This window comes from Pteronotus mesoamericanus, unplaced genomic scaffold (assembly GCF_021234165.1).
Source record: "Pteronotus mesoamericanus isolate MK-2021 breed Mesoamerican mustached bat unplaced genomic scaffold, CSHL_Meso_final contig_468, whole genome shotgun sequence".
Taxonomy (NCBI): Eukaryota; Metazoa; Chordata; class Mammalia; order Chiroptera; family Mormoopidae; genus Pteronotus; species Pteronotus mesoamericanus.
The window spans coordinates 840,948-857,743 of NW_026555176.1; the positions used below are offsets into that span (position 1 = coordinate 840,948).

The 16,796-nt window shown below is 45.4% G+C and overlaps 1 protein-coding gene across 1 annotated transcript; it reads right to left on the reverse strand.

The window, feature by feature from the left end:
* Positions 1-3,263: 3,263 nt before the first annotated feature.
* On the reverse strand, positions 3,264-10,937 carry FGF23 (fibroblast growth factor 23). The gene is made up of 3 exons (XM_054577941.1): positions 10,742-10,937; positions 5,188-5,291; positions 3,264-3,732 (listed from the first exon to the last, which is right to left on the reverse strand). Exons 1-3 carry the CDS (start codon positions 10,935-10,937, stop codon positions 3,286-3,288), a joined length of 747 nt encoding a protein of 248 aa, XP_054433916.1. The 3' UTR covers positions 3,264-3,285.
* Positions 10,938-16,796: the final 5,859 nt, after the last annotated feature.

Here is a 16,796-nt window from a genome sequence, read left to right on the forward strand (position 1 = left end):
GTACTCCTGTATCTATTGTGGTGACTCTCCATCCCTGTTCTCCATAGTAAGGAGGATTTTGGTACTCAGACTCTTACAGGTACATAATCAGAGGACAATCTCCGTAGTAGAATTTGTCAGAAGGTCATTTGAACACCAGTTAAAATAGTGAGTCCTATACTAAGTTATTTTACATTAACTGTTAAAAGGGAAAAGTTCTTAGCTAAAGTCAGATAATGAAAAACTGTAGGCTTGAGCTGATGTAAATTTGAATGCAGAGAAATGTAAATGTGCAGTAGGCATTGTTTGCTTCCTGTGTTTTGGTAGCTGGTCAGAGATCAAAGAAGGAATTCTGAGGACACCAGTATCAGACAGAGAAGACATGGATTCATTATCTTGTCCTGCTATAAAGTCTCATAGGGCACTAACACTGTGTGTGTGTGAAGTACAGAGCATCTAGTTTACTGGGATATAGATGTAGCTGTGTTGGTGTGTGTTTTTCAAATAAAGTAATTCCTCTCTTTAAAGAAAACATTTTAGAGCTACAGTTGTCAGAAATCCAATATTGGTAAAATTTTTCTTATTTTCAGTAATTCCACTTGAATTAATCAAAATTGCCAAGTCTATTTATGAACTGAAGAAACACGAAATACTGATTCAAAAGAATATATGCACCCCTAAGTTCATCACAGCATTCTTTACAATAGCCAAGATTTGGAAGCAGCTCAAATGCTCAACAGTAGAGGAGTGGATAAAAAAGCTGTGGTACATTTACACAATGGAATACTACTTGGCTATATAAGAGAAAAGGAACTCACCTTTTGCAACAGCATGGATGGACCTGGAGAGTATTATGCTGAGTGAAATAAGCCAGAGACAGACAAATACCATATGATTTAATTTATATGTGAAATATAATAAGCAAAATAAACAAAATAGAAACAGACTTATAGATACAGAGAACAGACTGACAGTCTCAGAGGGGAGGGAGGTTGGGGGTGGGGTGAAAAAGGTAAAGGGATTAAGCAAAAAAAAAAAAAAAAAAAAGAAAGGAAAAAAACCCTTATGGATTCAGACAAGAGTATGGTGATTGCCAGAGAGGAAGGTGGGGGGAGGTAGAATACAGTATAGGGGGGATAAATGGTGAGGGAAGGAGACTTGGAGTGATGAACACACAATACAACCTATAGATGTGTTATAGAATTGTACACCTGAGACATATAATTTTATTAACCAATGTCACCCCAAGAGATTCGACAAAATTTTTGAAATGATGATATTCTTTTTTAACTTTGCTTTCCCTAGATTTTCCCAATGCTCTCCTCCCATTATCACTTTTATCCTCATTCTGATGTGCTTTTATGTAGTAATACATAGAGAAAAATCAATCATAAATTGAGATGAATTTTATTTTTCTTTTAAACAGAAGAAAGGGCAAAGGTGGGGTTACATTTTTATAAATACCTATAAATATAGAGCAATAGGCAAAGTCTTCCAAATAAATAAATAAATATTACCACAGGCTAACAGATGTAGGAAATTGTGGGGACAACCTTGGCTCTGCCAAGGAGACAAACCCCCGATAGCTGGTATTGAGTTTGTAAGAACCAGTTTTCTACTAAAAGTGCTTTTGCAACTTCTCATCTCATTGTCAGTACTGTGGTGCTTCCAATAGCTTTTTTTATCTCCAACAGGAAATGAAAACTATAGAAAGGAAATATTTGCCATGCACTGCTATATAGTAGTATAGTTTTGGTGCTTCATAGAGGAACTAGTCCTTCAAGTTCAGCTTAAAACCATTAGGCAAAAACAGTTGTCCAATGTTTCTCTTGTAAGCAAGAGGAATGGACGTTTCTAAGGTTGGGTTCATGATAGCAGTGGGGGAAAAGGGCGACTGGGAAGAAGCTGTTGTTTAAATCTACTTTGCTTGTTGATATTCTGCTCTTTGGATAGCCATTTAAATAGAGGTAGGAAAACGGAGCCCCACTGTAGGAACACCCTAAGGCACCGGGAAGGCTAGGGTGAGGACTGAGCGGCAGTCCCGCCTGTCTGGTGCTCCTCTGCTGTTTGGCAAATCAGTTTGGTTTCCTTCAGGGTAGTATTGGGGCCCTTGGGCCTGAAGGCTGTCTTCATTTCATGTCCCCGGAATACCCAAGTGGATTAAGATTTGTCAGCCAAAGAGAGTTTTAATTAGGCCCCTCGCCACTGCTGCAGGGCAGTGAAGACACCATAGTGAAGAGCTGGCAGCATAGTTTTTCCCTAACTCCTACACTGTGGTGACCTGGCTGCTGGACGTATCTACTTCCCCAGACCTTGACGTCACTTCACTCAAAGGGGCAGAACTTGCCAGTCTACGGAGAACTGAGCCCAGAGCAGCCCCATTGTCTCAAGGCTCCCTGCGCTGTAAACTTTTTGAAATCCATCCAGGATGGATTACCACTCCACGTGGAAGTAGAGACTTTATGAAATGCCCCTTTAGGAGAGGTTGAATTTATTACCATTTTGAAAAACAAATCGTAGCGGTCTAGATTTTCAGGAACCAATTCGAAGGCTCTTCGTCAGGCCCAACTCGCTAGACAGGGCCAGAGGCAGGGCTGCGTCGCGGCCGCGTGGGGGCAGACCAGGGTCATTCTTGGCCTTCTGCCTCTGGCGGCCTTGAGAGCGCGGCATGGGGTGCCCAGCCCGTGGGGAGCTTGAGTTTTCTAGCTTGATTCCTGCCATAGTTCTCTGAACATTCCACTTAAGTTCTGACCAGCTACCACCAACCTTTTTGACAGCTCTTCTCCGGAGGTGCTCAAGGAAGAACCAAGGCTTGAGATTAGGATTCCCATCAGTGTGCCCGGTTCGGCGGTGACTGCCCTAGGTCAAGGTTGCAAATTCAAATGCCAGCAGGGCCAAGGCAACTTAATGCAGGGGCAGCGGAGAAGCAGCTGGCATCGGCTGTCCCCACTCACCTCCAAAGTGGTGAGCTCACTACGCCCTGTATTCAGTGCTAAACTGATTAAGAAGAGAGGCGCAAGGAAGGGGGAAAGCTCTCTTCTCTCCTCAGCGAAGGGAAACTTCCTAATTTACCTAGGGGGCTTCTTAACTCAGAAAGGCGGTCTAAGTGGGGTGAGGAAGGCAGTGAAACTCCCTTTTCTCAGGCCTCAAAGGCAGATTCTCAGGGGCTTTCCTGGGGAAGGAAATGGAGAGAAGCAGCTAATTTCACGCAAAACCCCACCTTCCCTTCCTGTAAACGGAGCCTGTCCCTTTAAAGTTAGTTTGCTTTTCTGAAAGGTGGCAGCAAAGGATTCCTTTCTGGAGTGCCTAGGTAAACTTAGGGAAAGGGCGGCACCTCTCCACGCCCAGTCCCCCAGCATGCGCGTTGCCCCTGTTGTCCCTGAGCACCCCGAACGGGTCGCTGACCGCCGTGCCGCGGTCCTCGGCGCTCCGCAGCTCTTGGGAGCAGGAGGCCAGGCCGGGGCTCATGCGGGGTCGGGGCTTCAGCACGTTCATTGGATCGGGGTCCGCGTCGTCGTCCTCCGCGCTGCGCGTATGCCGGCGCAGCGGCCGTGGGGTGTGGAAGTGAAAGAGGGGGATCTCGTTCCTCCGCGACAGGAACTGGGAGTAGGGCGGGGGGTTCGTGCCCGGCAGGAAGGCCCTCTTAGCCCGGCCCAGGCTGACGAGAAAGCGGTGCTGGGGCGAGTGGTACACGTCGTAGCCGTTCTCCAGCGTCCGGTGTTGGAACCTGCAGCTCTCGGGGCTGAAGTGGTGCTGAAAGAGCAAAGCCACCCAAATGAGGGCCCGGTGAGGGCGGCGAGCGCAGATCCAACCCTGCGCCCAGCCCTGGAGGCCCGGAGGGGCGTCTGTGATGGGAGGAGCTCCGTCCCTCCCTGCAACTCTATTGGGCAGACTTACTTAACCCCTGCTGGAGAAACGTGATTTTGACAGGTGTTTTACTCCTGTCCACTCCGCTCCCACAGCCAGTGAATGACAACCACAGGCCTTCACAGCCCTGCCTGGGGCTGGGCTGGCTTAGCACACGGCTGGCTGTGGCTAGGGTGGACAGACCCGGCAGCACTCTCGTGCCTGGTTCCCGGAGGGAGGGCTGACTTAAATGCGACCTTGTCCTTCCTGCTCTCTACCTCTTTGAACCCTCTTTTGGCTGAAAGGTGGCTTGGGTCTGCCTCCTTCTTTATCTGGAGGAAGGAGGTGGGATGTAGTTTGCAGTGTCAAACATAAGTGAAGGTCCTGACATCAGAGAGATAATGTAGTTTGGGAGTTAGGGACATGAACTTTGGTAACAGATGACCTGGATTCGAGCCCTCACTCTGTCACTACCTAGTAACAACTTTTATTGAGTGCCTACTAGGACCTTTACGTATCATTTAATTTAATCCTTAAACGCAATGAAGTAATATTTTACAAATGAAAACTCTGTATATGCCTGTATGTGGACAACAGCTATTTATTTATTTATTCGTTTAATTTTCTGTATTTCTTCAACAGATACTTATCCGCTCTGGGTCAGACGCCATTATGGATGCCGGGACACAACAGTAAGCAAAACAAAAGTCATTGCTCTCATGGAATTTCGACTGGGTCTGTCTGGTAGTAAGAGGCTCCTGAAACAAGCAGTCCCACAACTGTATGATTTAAAAATCCTTTGGAATGTGCCTGCAACCTAAAGTTTGAGAAATCCTTTGCTTATCAGTCTGAAGGACCAGCCAGCACAGTTGGGGCAAAGATGATTCGTTAGAGATCTTTAACTAGAGGGAGCCTCACAGGGCCTGTGGTCCATCACACTTTGGCTTTTCCATTTGAGGAAACTGAAGTTTAGAAAAGTGAGGGGGCCTGCCCAAGGTCAAAGGGGTCTTGTAACAGAATCAAAAAGACACCTGTGGTTTCTTGCCCTTTCTAATGCACTTTACAACATGGATTTACATGACTAAAGGACCTATGGCTACATGCAAGGTGCTGTATTAGATACAAAAATGGACACTAAAAGGCAGTTCAGGGCAAGAGTCTGGGCTCCAGAACCAGACTGCCTGGGTTCAAAGCCTAGGTGCATAAACCTGGGCATTTACTACTATGACTGAAAAAGGTACTCAGTGAAAGTAAATCATCAAGGTATTTGCAAATGGAATCTTTAAGATATAAACATCTATATTCTGTCAAAGAAATTAGATAATTATTTGCAAACAGTGACCAGCATGAAAAGAAACTTACTGATCCAAAAATGTTGCCTCTAAAGTCCATGCAGAGGCATCTCCTGCTCATCACACCTGTTATCACGACAAAGCCAGCTTCCTCTGATCTGATCATCAGGGCACCTGTGGAGAAAATCGTTCTGGTCAAACCATGCTGTGCATCCAACTTCTACCTTTGAGCAGTTCCCAAAAACCTACCTTCATGAATCCTTCCTTGATTGATTTTACTGGTGGTGATGATTTCACAGAACCCTCCCCTTATACCTACTTGTTCAGCCTCATTTCTTCAGACCCCTGTGCCCTCCACCTCTGCCCCTCCCCGTGTTCTCTCCCCCCAGCCCTATACATGATTTTCTCTCTACCTGCACTGTCTTATTGTCTCCTTGCCCGGCTAATACTGCTTCATGTTTGTGGCGGTGGTCATGTTTTCCCAAAGGTTCTTGCCTTTGTGATTTTAAAGTCTGCACCAAGATGTCTTTCAAGGATCCAGCTTGCATATAGAGCCGGATTCTCTACCCAGGTAGCTGTGCAAATGTAACTGGTGCATCAGTCAACACCCATCATGTGTCAAGAACTATATTAGAATTGATCTTCCCCTCCCTTCTCTGCTTATTGAAGTCACTCATCCTTCAAGTCCAGACTCAGATGTCGTTATTTCTATGAAAACTTTCCTAAACTCCCTCATCATTCATTGCTTTCTTCTCACCTCCCTCAATACAATGCCTACACCTCTGTTACAGCATGCATTTCATTCAGGTCTCAAAGGCAGACGCTTGGGGTTTTTCCTTGCTTTAACTAAGCTTATGTGCCTAGTGCATCCCCTACAGGGAGCTACTTAGAAGCAGAGGGTTTATCCTTCAATGTTGAATATTGGATAGATATCAGGGATGGATGGAATTTCTTCTTGGATCTTTTTTGCTGTTCTTTGTCTTTTCCTCACTTGGTGATGTTCCCTCCAGGTTCAGGCCCTCATGGTCCTTCAATGCCCCTCACAAAAACTAGTCTCCAACAAGGGCCAGAAACCCATTCATATTATTCACGCCTTAAATAATTGATAATAGCTTTAAGTGTGACCTCCTTTCCCGTCCCTGTGGAAACTTGCAATTTCAACAAGTACCAATGCCTAGTTAAATAAAGTCTAAAGCTTTCTGTTTTGTGGCACGGGTACAGTTCAGCGAATGCTGTTTTGCTCAATCGGGGTGTCACTTACACCCCAAATGCTATTTAATAATCTGATATTTTCTATCGAAAATCTTTCCTTAAGTCTTTGGGGCCACTTCCATTTGCCTACCCCAGAATTTCCCTCTGTGCCTCATCTGGCCTTGCTGACCCCTGGGCGGAGCCCAGGTAGGGGTTCAAATCCCTCTTCTAGAAATGGTGTGTACTCAGTAAGGGGGGGGGCCTTGTGGGTTGACTGCAGCCCGTCTCCTCCCGTACCCCGCTTAGGCTCCATGCAAGACCTCCAGGGGGAGCAGCAGCGATACTTAGACAGGAGCTGAGAGGAGATCCCGATCTGGACTGCAGTCAGAGTGACGTGGGACAGGAGTGAGGGTGGGAGCAAGCCCAGAAAGAAGAGAAAGGAAGAGGCCAAAGAGGAAAGTTAATTTGTTTCCAAATTTGGCTGAGGCTTAGCCTTGAGGGAAGCTTCTGGAAGTGGGGTGGGGTATGGGCAGTGCAGAGGATATTTAAATTTCTCCATAATTGGGTCTGCCTACATGTCTCAAATAGATGGCTAATTTTTGTGGTAAGCCCTGAGAGAAACATAAGAAACTTGAAGGGAATAGTTTCTGTCCTGATGAATTTTCAGTCCAACTAGGAAAAAAGTTTTGAGTGATTGTGAGCTAAGAGCTTTACCTATTTTAAATGCTCAAAACAACTGTTGTATTGTGAATATTATTAATATAGGTAGTGGCAGCGTCCCAATTTAAGTGATATGGAAACGAAGGCAGGATTCAAGCTCAGGTCAGTAAATCTAACACCCTCTGCCTACCACCCTGTAGCTTGCCTCCCACAGAAATCATTACAAGCAGACATTGTCAGAAGACAATGTCAAGTGCGCAAACACATGCTGCAGGCATGAGGAGCTCAAGTCATTGTGCCCCAGAGCGGGTCAGGAAAGGAGCACTGAACCAGGAACTGGGAACCTGGATACTTGGATCCCAGTCCCAGTTATGGCACTTACTAACTTTGTAGCCTTGGGCAAGTCATTACGCTAGCCTCAGTTTCTTCAGTCGTGAAAAGAGAACGGTAACAGCTGTCCTGTCCACTTTATAGGGTTACAATTAGAATCACATGGGATGATGGTTGTAAAGATGGCTTGAAAGTGTTGAGCAAAGGAAAGGCATTATACAGTATTGCTGACCTTCCATTATGACATCCTGGTGTTGGGAGCCACTGTCTGTGGCGTGCGTGGCACACCTGCTCCTGGTCTCCAGGGCCAGTCCCCGTAGAAAACAGCCCACAGAGGAACAGCGAGCAGCTGCTATGGACGATGCTTAGACTTGAATCGAACCAACATAAGCCAATGGGAGAATTCAGAAAATATAAGGGACAGATTTTCTTCTCTTTGCAATTTCAGAAGGCGTGTTTTTACAGTCTACACAGATTTGAAAGTAGATTTCAGCAGAAGGAAGAAACAAATCACTGGCTGCTTGAACCACCACCTGTTGGAGCCAGGCAGACTTCACGGACATTTCTTTCAGACAATGGTTGGTGCATATAGCCCTGAAAAAAGTATTTGTTTGGGGTCATGACCTCTAGATCATTTACTACCTATGTGACCCTGAGCGAGTTATTTAATTTCTTTAACCTTTGTTTTCTCATATGCAGTACAATCACTTACCCCATTTGGTTGCCTTGAGGATGCAATGAGATAATATTTTTATCCACCATAAAAGCACTTTCTCAATACTGGTAATTGTTATATTACCCCTTTGCCTCAACCTCTGCTATTAAAGTAGAAAATTATCTGCTCTGTTGTATTCTCATAGCCAACAAATGACAAATAAGATGATATGTGTAAAGTACGTAGAGCTCCCCAAAAGAAAGATAAGATTTTGGATGCTTAGAGAACCTGAGGATAGTTCAGCCTCAAATAAAGGAAATGCCAATGGGGAAGTCGGAGAAAATAAAAATGCCTGGGTTTAGGAGATGGCATTAACCAGGGGTGATAAGCACCTTTGGTTCTGCTGTTTCCAGAAAGTGGAGAGAATGGGGAGTGGGAGGGTGGCCTTGCTCACAGTAGGACAGGAGATGCGGACATCGGAGAGGCTCCTCGCCATCAGTGCTGTGAGTCCGAAGGGAGGTTATAGAATCTTGTAGGCGAATGATTTTACAATGACCAAGAGCCCAACGATCGGCTGGGCACTCAACTATTGATCAACAACTTACTAAAACACAGCAACCAAATGAAAACAGATTTCACTGGAAATCTAGAATTAATTAAGTGGGGGAAATGCCCTGCACCTTCCCAACACGTGTAAAAGTGTTCCAATTAGCTTTCCTGCCTATCTATGTGCACCAATGTTTCCTCTTTTCTTTGGTAACTTTTTGTCTTAGTGCAGACACTCTTTGGTAACGCAGGCGATAAGTGATTTGAATTGTACAAAAAATTATATAAACTAGGAAGAGTGCCTCTGCCCCACCCCTGACCTGCATTCCCCTCCCCAGGTCTGTGGTGATTTCCAGAGGCACCATGCTTAGCTAGTGTCTACATCTGACAAAGCAAAATCACTTTTCTGTAAAAAAAAAAAAAAAAAAATCTGAAATCAGTTCAATTTACTTTGCTTCTTCCCAGTCATTTTAATTTATTCCAGCTAGTACTCAGTGCCTGACATGAGCGGCTATTTGAGGGAAAGCTCTACAGTTCGGCTTGCCTGCTCTGTAGGCTGAGCCCCACACACTGGAGCACTCAGCCCGCTACAGCTGGCAAACACCAGTCTGCCTACTCCCTGTCGTGTCTGAGAGGACATGTCTTTGGGGGGCTCCTTCCAGCGAAGCGATTCCATGATTCTAGACAAGTTTTATAAGCATTCTCTAGTTGCATGAAGCCCTTTCCATCTATGGGAATCGAAATAACGTACCATAGTCCACTCATGCATTTTAAATCAGCTATCATCTCATCTTGCAGTGGAAGTAAGGGTAGCCCTCCATGGGAGTTGCAAAAACTGTTTTTCCTAAAAGTCTGATAATGAGCTGGGAGACAAGATGAAGTGCTTGAGAGGCCATGTCTTCCTTTGCAGTTACAGAGCTTTGTGTGATATCAGCCACATTGTAGGTTCTGATAAATACCCATTGCATAACATGAGCAGCACTTTGGAGGTATCAAGAATATCCAGATTTGTTTCACATTTTGCCATTAGACTCAAATTTGGCTGCCAAGACGTTGGCTCCTGAATCATACTATATCCCTTTGGGTTCTGGAATCTTTTTGGTATTTGAAGAGACCTTTTCTCCCTCGTCTCATCTCCTGTCACCAACCATTGAACACTTGAAGAGGTTTGAACTGTTGGCCTCGCAGAGGCATATGTCTTGCTACCAGATTTAAGAACCTTTGATTCTTAAGAGAATTAATGTCTTGCACACAGCAAGGCCACAGCAAAATTACTTAATTATTTTGTTTCGTGACTTAAAGTAAACAGAGGCTGTGATTACTCTTTCATTCCTTTAATTTGGTCTGTATTAAATCAGTATGTATTTTCCTATATCCTTAGAGTAATTTTTACATATCCTTTTAAAATAGAAGACCTTGTCTTTTTCAATATTCTTCTGCCCTCTTATATAGGTGCACACCAAAGGGCCCTCAGATGAAGTATAGATAATTGATTATTGTGGATTGTAATCCAACTTTCCACAAACCTAATCTTTAAAAACATTCCAGTTGTCTCATGTTGCCAAAGAGTTCCCAACTAGCTCATTTGCTACTGCATGCATCTTTCAGCTCCACAGAGAAGAATTAGCAATTCATTCCAAACTGGGTAGCTATGAAGCCCCAGCAAATCTGTTGGATGGATTCATTCATGGATAGATGAGTGCATGCTTGGTGTGTGCACATGGCCAGACTCCTCAGAACGAAATACCTGGATAATCTGCCTCTAACTTTTCCTGACAATTTTTACAAGGCCAGATTGCAAGACTCAGAGTGGGAAAGAGTATCTGAGTTCCTCTATTCCAAACCTGGGTCGGAATTGCTGACCCAATGAATCCAAAGTTCACGAGCTAAAACTCAGTGTCTGCTGACCTCTCTGGCTTTGTCCTCTTAACCTCCGTGCCTTTCTTTCTTTTCATTTTTGACTTTTTGGCTAGGACATAGAGAAAGCGGCTGTTCTTGTGGGAAGAAGGATTTTAGTAAAGGCAGAAGTTACTCGTGCTGGTAGAAACCAGTAAATGCTAATTAGGAAGGTGGCAGAATCTCCACCCATGGTTTAAACACAGGCATGCACATTCACACTGGGTCCTGGGCAAGAAACTGGAAGGCTGGATTAACCCTCTGGCCTAGCCCACGGTCCCCCCCTGGAAGTGGGATGGACAGAGGAGCCCCCTTTCTTCCCAGCCTGAATGAAGCCCCTACTCACTGTAGATGGTCTGATGGGGTGTGCCATCCACATGGCCGTCCTTGTGGATCTGCAGGTGGTAGCTGTTCCTGGCTGTGGCTGTGTACAGGTGGGTCAGACCACCCCAGCTGGAGCTGAGCAGCGGGGAGGCATTGGGATAGGCTCTGACTACGCAGCACAGGACGCAGACCAGGAACCCAAGGCAGGCCCCCGACATCACTGCTCTCTGAATGGCTGGTGCAGAATTTGAAACCTGACACTGCCTCCCTGACTCCAGGGCTGGCCTCGCTGGCCTTTTTCTCCTCTTCTTCCTTGTGGGGATCTGGCGTGAGGATCCCAGGCTGGATTCCCTCCTTTTCCCTTGAGCTTTTAAAGGGTAGCAGTGTGACATCAATCAGGAAAAACTCCACTGTCCACATCCTCTGTGTTGTAATCAGCTCATTTGAAGAGAGTGCACAGACCTCTGAGGGTCATGGAAGGCACATCAGTTACACACACACACACACACACACACACACACACATGCACGCACGCACGCACCCCTCAATTTCAAGCCAACGCTCCAAAAAGTGAATGATGTGTGGGCAAAAGTTATCTATGACTCTGTTGACCTGTCCCATTTCCATCAGGAAATGTGAAGGCAGCCAGTGGTTCCGGAAAAAAAAAATCTAGCTTCGGTCGTGTGGTCAACAGACTCCTGTGCAATTAATCTCCCAACGAGTCTACTCATTTTGGTTTTCTCAGTAATCCTAATTCCAATCAGCAACTATGTGTCCAGTGCTTTCTCTGTGTACAGTCTCAGGTGGGTGTTTTGAGGGATACAGAAATGATACAGAACAGCCTCCTCCAAATAGCATCCTCTGAGTCTCCGCCAACCCCCCATGAAGATATGGGAGTAGGTGCCGAAACCAAGCTTGCCATTTTGGGAAGCGTTCAAAGTAGGAAGAAAGGAAGCAAGACCTTGAGGCCTCTTCTGCTCTACAAAATGCTGAGGTTTGGTTTCTCAGTTTTCCCGGTTGGACTGTCTAGGGCAACTGAACTTGTATTATGGTCTTTCCAATAGTATGGAGACTAACTGAAAGACCTCATGAAGACTGGAAGACTGCGGGGCTTAGCACAGGGGATCTGAGCCCAGGAAGGTCTCCAGAGTGGAGTGGCAGGCCAGGGTGTCCCCACAGTTAGTGTCTACTGGGTGCCTGACTCCTAGGACTAGACTCTTTCTTACAAATGCTGCTCACAGGTGTACCCTCTGGGGAGCCTCATGTGATGTAGGAGGATGGTCCTAGCACATGCAGTTCAACAAGAAGCAAGCTGCTGGAATGCATACCAGAAAAGCACACACAAGGAGCCTGCTACTTTTCTAGTTTCCCATTTGCTGAGTACGTACCACATGCAGGCATCAGGATGAGCGCCGTGGCTGGTAGAAGAGAGAGCAAAATGTGACCCCTGCCTCAAGGAGCTCACAGGCTAGTAGAGGAGGCAGATAAGTAACCATTACACAAAGCACAATGGGATGTACAATCATGTAGGTGCAGGCAGAGAGGGACCACCTGTTATCCTACATTTGTACAGTTTTCATAGTTTACAATACATTTCCATGTGTATTAGCTCATTTGAATCTCACTGCAACTCTGTGAGATTAGCACACAAAGTATTATCAGCATTTTAATTTCAAACATGAAGAAAGGAGATCTTGAGGTTCATATGTACAAAGCCACAAAGCAAATAAATGAGAGAAATAGGACAAGGTCTTCTGATTCCCAAGACTGCTTCTCCAAAAATAATCGTGATGGCAACTAACACTTATTGAGAGCTTACTAAAGGCTTTACCTGTAATAGTAACTCATTTAATCTTCATAATAAATCTATGAAGAGATGCTGTTGTTTCTTTTATATAGATAGGAAACTGATGCACACAGTTTAAGTGACGTGCCCAATAGTGTATAGCTAATACGTGGAAGAGGTCAGGTTGGAACCTGGGCAGTCTAACTCTAGATCTCCTAAGCACTTTGCTAAGTGTACAAACCCCATAAGATGTTAAGGCAAAAGCTACAAGAACCAGGGGTTGGTAAGTAAGTGCAAGTAATAATATGGCATAATATTCTTCAGTTTTTCTCTAGCAAACCCAGGCCTTTACCCAGGATGTGTCTCTAAGAGGCAGGGTGCTGTCTTCTCAGGTTAGTGAGAAGACTTAGGACATTTAAATGCTTATGCACATGCTTATGAAAGCTAAGGGGATGGGGGTTAGGAGGTGGAGGGAATGAACAAAAAGGAAAAAGGACTCATGGACATGGACAACGGTGTGGTGATTGTGAGGAGTGTTGTGTATAAGAGGGCTAAATGGTAATGGAAAAAATACAATACAAATAAAATAAAGTAAAATAAAATAAAATAAAATAAGATAAAATAAAAGTGTATGTATAAGACGGTACCCTGGCTGAGTGGCTGTTTTGTTTGGAGTGTTACCTTGTGCACCAAAAGGTTGTGGGTTTGATCCCCTGTCAGGGTCTGTATGGGAGGCAACTGACTGATGTCTCTCTCTCTCTCTCTCTCTCTCTCTCTCTCTCTCTCCCCCCCCCGCCTCTCCCTCTCCCTCCCCCTTTCCCACCTCTAAAATCAATGAGCATGTCCTGGGGTGAGGATAAAAAAAAAAGCTTGCATATAATGCAGTCTTCTTCAATGATGCTCACAGAATGGTTCACAAATAAAGTACCTCATCTTAGCTAATCGAAGAAACAACTAGCTTTCAGAATTGAAATACAAATTATTCAGGAACATTTGCCAATTGATAACCCTCCATTTCCTCTTCTGCTTGCACATGGCAAAGAGGTGGGAAGTACCTGTGACCCAATCAGTGGGCACTGAGGGACTTCTCTGTGAAAGAGAGAAGGGAGGAGGGAGTTAGAGGGATGAAAAGCAGAACAAACTTATCCTCAATGGCTTGTAATTGAGCAGAAATAAATCTTTGTTCAATACAAGGCACTGTGAGAGAGGAGCTAAATCACTAGGATGTGTGATGAATTCTAAGGGGTTCAGAAAATGGAGACATCACCGCCGGTGGACACTGTGGTCAAAGAGGGCTTGCAGGGATGAGAGACTAGGGAGGACCTTGTAGATGGACAGACACGGTAGGGTGCATCCCAGCACCTGCCAAGACACAATGAGGAGAGAATGCAGGTATCTTGGCAGGGGTAGCCAGTCGCTGGCTCAGTTCCTAGAGTGATTGAAGGGGGACTCACCCCTGCCACTTTAGTTGGGAAAGAGAACTGATATGCTGTCTTACTCTACTTTCAAAGGCTTCCCTCCAAGAAGAAGCCCTAGCAGCTGGACCTGAAGGCAGAGGACAGCCCAGGGGAGTAGGCTTATTTCTTAGGGGAGTGGGAGGAGGAGAGAAGAAGCATTCCCCATTTGGCGAGAGAGCAGAGAAGGTATGAGAGCCTCAGAATAATTCTTCCCACCTGAATTTTGGGAAAATTGAGAATGGAGGGGAGGATTTGCCCAAAAGCAGACCTTCCAGCTCCTGTCTGAACTACCTAGGAGTCGGTTCCAAACCTGGCTACCCATTAGAAGCACTGTAACTACCTCAGGACTAATCTTAGACCTGCTGAATCGGCAGAGGCAAACCCAACTATTTGCATTTTTCCCCAGAGCTGCCTGGGAACTTCTAATCTCCCACATTAGCTGTCAAAGGCATTGAAGTGCTTATCAAGAAAGAGAGTTTGAGTTCCAACCACACCATGGAATTAGTATAGATACTAAGGCCACCTTCAGTGGCCTGCTCAATTTTCCACTCCCCTGCAAGGATTTCAGACCTTGATGTGCAGATGAAGATGTAAACGTGCCTTTCTAGGGAATTTTGGCAGTGAGCACTAAATCAGTACAGCATGGCTCCCAGCAGCCTCTTCCTTGAGTCCAACGGGCGTGACATCTCCTCAGAAGCTTCCGAGAAGCTTTCTTTACAGGAAGGGAGAGCCCAGAGGAAGGAGGTTTCAGTTCTTTGCACTTAGAGGGCACTCATCTGTCACAATCCCAGTCAGAGGACCTGGGAACTGGTGTGATCTTAGGAGCCAAATGAGAAACACTGATTCCAGATGGGAGCAGGAAGCCCAGGGAGCAGGCCCGTGGCTCGTGGTTTGGCGCTATCACTGTCCTTGGTGCCCAGGTGGCTGCCTGGGATGCGGCAGGTGGGCACACACGCCCTTCTCCGGTAGGCCCTGCAAGCCTCTGCTCTGACCTCGGGAGCGTTTGCTTTGGGAGCTGTGAGGAGGCCTCCAGTCCAGTTCCTGCCTGCATTTTCATCCTCTAAACATGGAGGGGGACAATAGGAATCTCTGTTCCCACAAGTTAACTCCTTTCCCTTAGCTGTTGACTTCTTTTTCTCCAAATCCTCTCTGAAAAGAAGGATGATCCCCCTCAGGTCATATTCTCTCAATGTAAAGACTTCTCAACAATTTTCAAAAAATAACATTGCCTGACTTTTATTAGACTATGATGAAAAAGGGCAGAGAAATCAAGGGGAAAGAAAAACCAGGCTCTAGGGGAGATGGCCACAGGTGACTCCCACGTTTCTTTCCTTCTCGAGACTCGGTCTAAAGGCTCAACTCACAGATGGTGGGGCCCAGCTGGCCTCTGTTCCCTGTTCCCATGTCCTCATGATTCTGGCTTCATCATTTCAGTAATGGTTTTGTCGCCATCTTGCTCATCCAGGCCTTGGGTCCAGGCAGATGGATGTCTAAGTTAGGACAAACAGTTGTTTCTTATTTTCTCAAAGTTGTCTGGGAGGGGCTATGGCCTTCCTGAACATGCCATTCCCATGCCTTGTTCTCTTAAAGTTAAAATGTGCTTCCTTATATCCTGTCAGATCCACTAGTGCTCTAATGAATCCACTCAACTCATGACTATTCACTGAAAGCCTGTTGTATGGCTAGTGCTTTGTAGAAAATCATTAGAGAAGCTTAAGAATGAAAAAGTACAGGTCTTTAAGCTTCCTGAGCAGAATATAGTTCACATTTGTCCAGCAAATCACAACCTCCAACGTGCATTCACACCTAGTATCTCATTTGATGCTCCTGTAGGGTGGGCTGGGAGGTCACTTCAAGAACTCACCACCTCTTCATCCAGAGCCAATACCTCCCATGGGGTGGTCTCCTCTACTTCCCTTTCCTCATTCCAAATGAGATGTTTCCATTTCTTCTCCCCAAAAGAATTTCCAGTTTTTGTTTTTTTTTTAAATTATGACAGCCTTACCAAAATAAAAGCCCCTGGGAGGACTTGTCTTCAGGGCAGCCCCTCCTCCAACAGCCTGGGCAAGGTAGCCTAAGACTCAAGCAGAAGGGGCCCTCTAGACCTGGAGAGGAGGTCATATCCATGTCCAATGGTGGGATGCTTCTCCACAGTTTGGCTGGGAGGCATCTGAGTACTATTTACTTAACCCTTTTGAAAATAAGCTTCAGTTTTCAAATTTGTACCATTAAACTTCACTACCTATTTTTACTTAATACAGAACATACAAATTATTTATAAGACTAACAATGTTTGAGAATATTTAATTACAACTGTGCATACCTGAGCACTCATTTACGTAGAGATTTAAAGTTTCTCAAGAGTATAAAACAGCTATACTGAGTATAAACATTCTGAAGAACATTAGAAGAGAGATCTGATGGACTGTGACAGAAACGAAACTGATGCAAGAATATTGAGGAAAGAATGGCTGGAAATGAGAAGAAGCGAGAAAGCCTCAGGACTAGTCAGCAGCAGGTGCAGATGAGAGAAGTCAGCTGAGCCGAGTTCCCAGCTTTTCTCACCTAGTGCCACCCCCTTCCCTTGTCCTCTCCAACCGAGTCTCCTCTTTGTGCCTGTCTGAATCAGAGCCTCATATGGAGTTTTCTGAGCTTGGGAGGCTTGTGAATTCTGAGTCCATTTCCTTTCCCCTTTAGTTTCTTCCTGTTCCTCCCCCAATCAGGGCAATTAAGGAGTCTCTTCTTCCCCCACTTCCCTCTTTGTGGGTCACAGAAACAGAATCTCATAATTGGACATCGGGAACCTTGGAGGTCCTCATTATTACCTGCTTTTA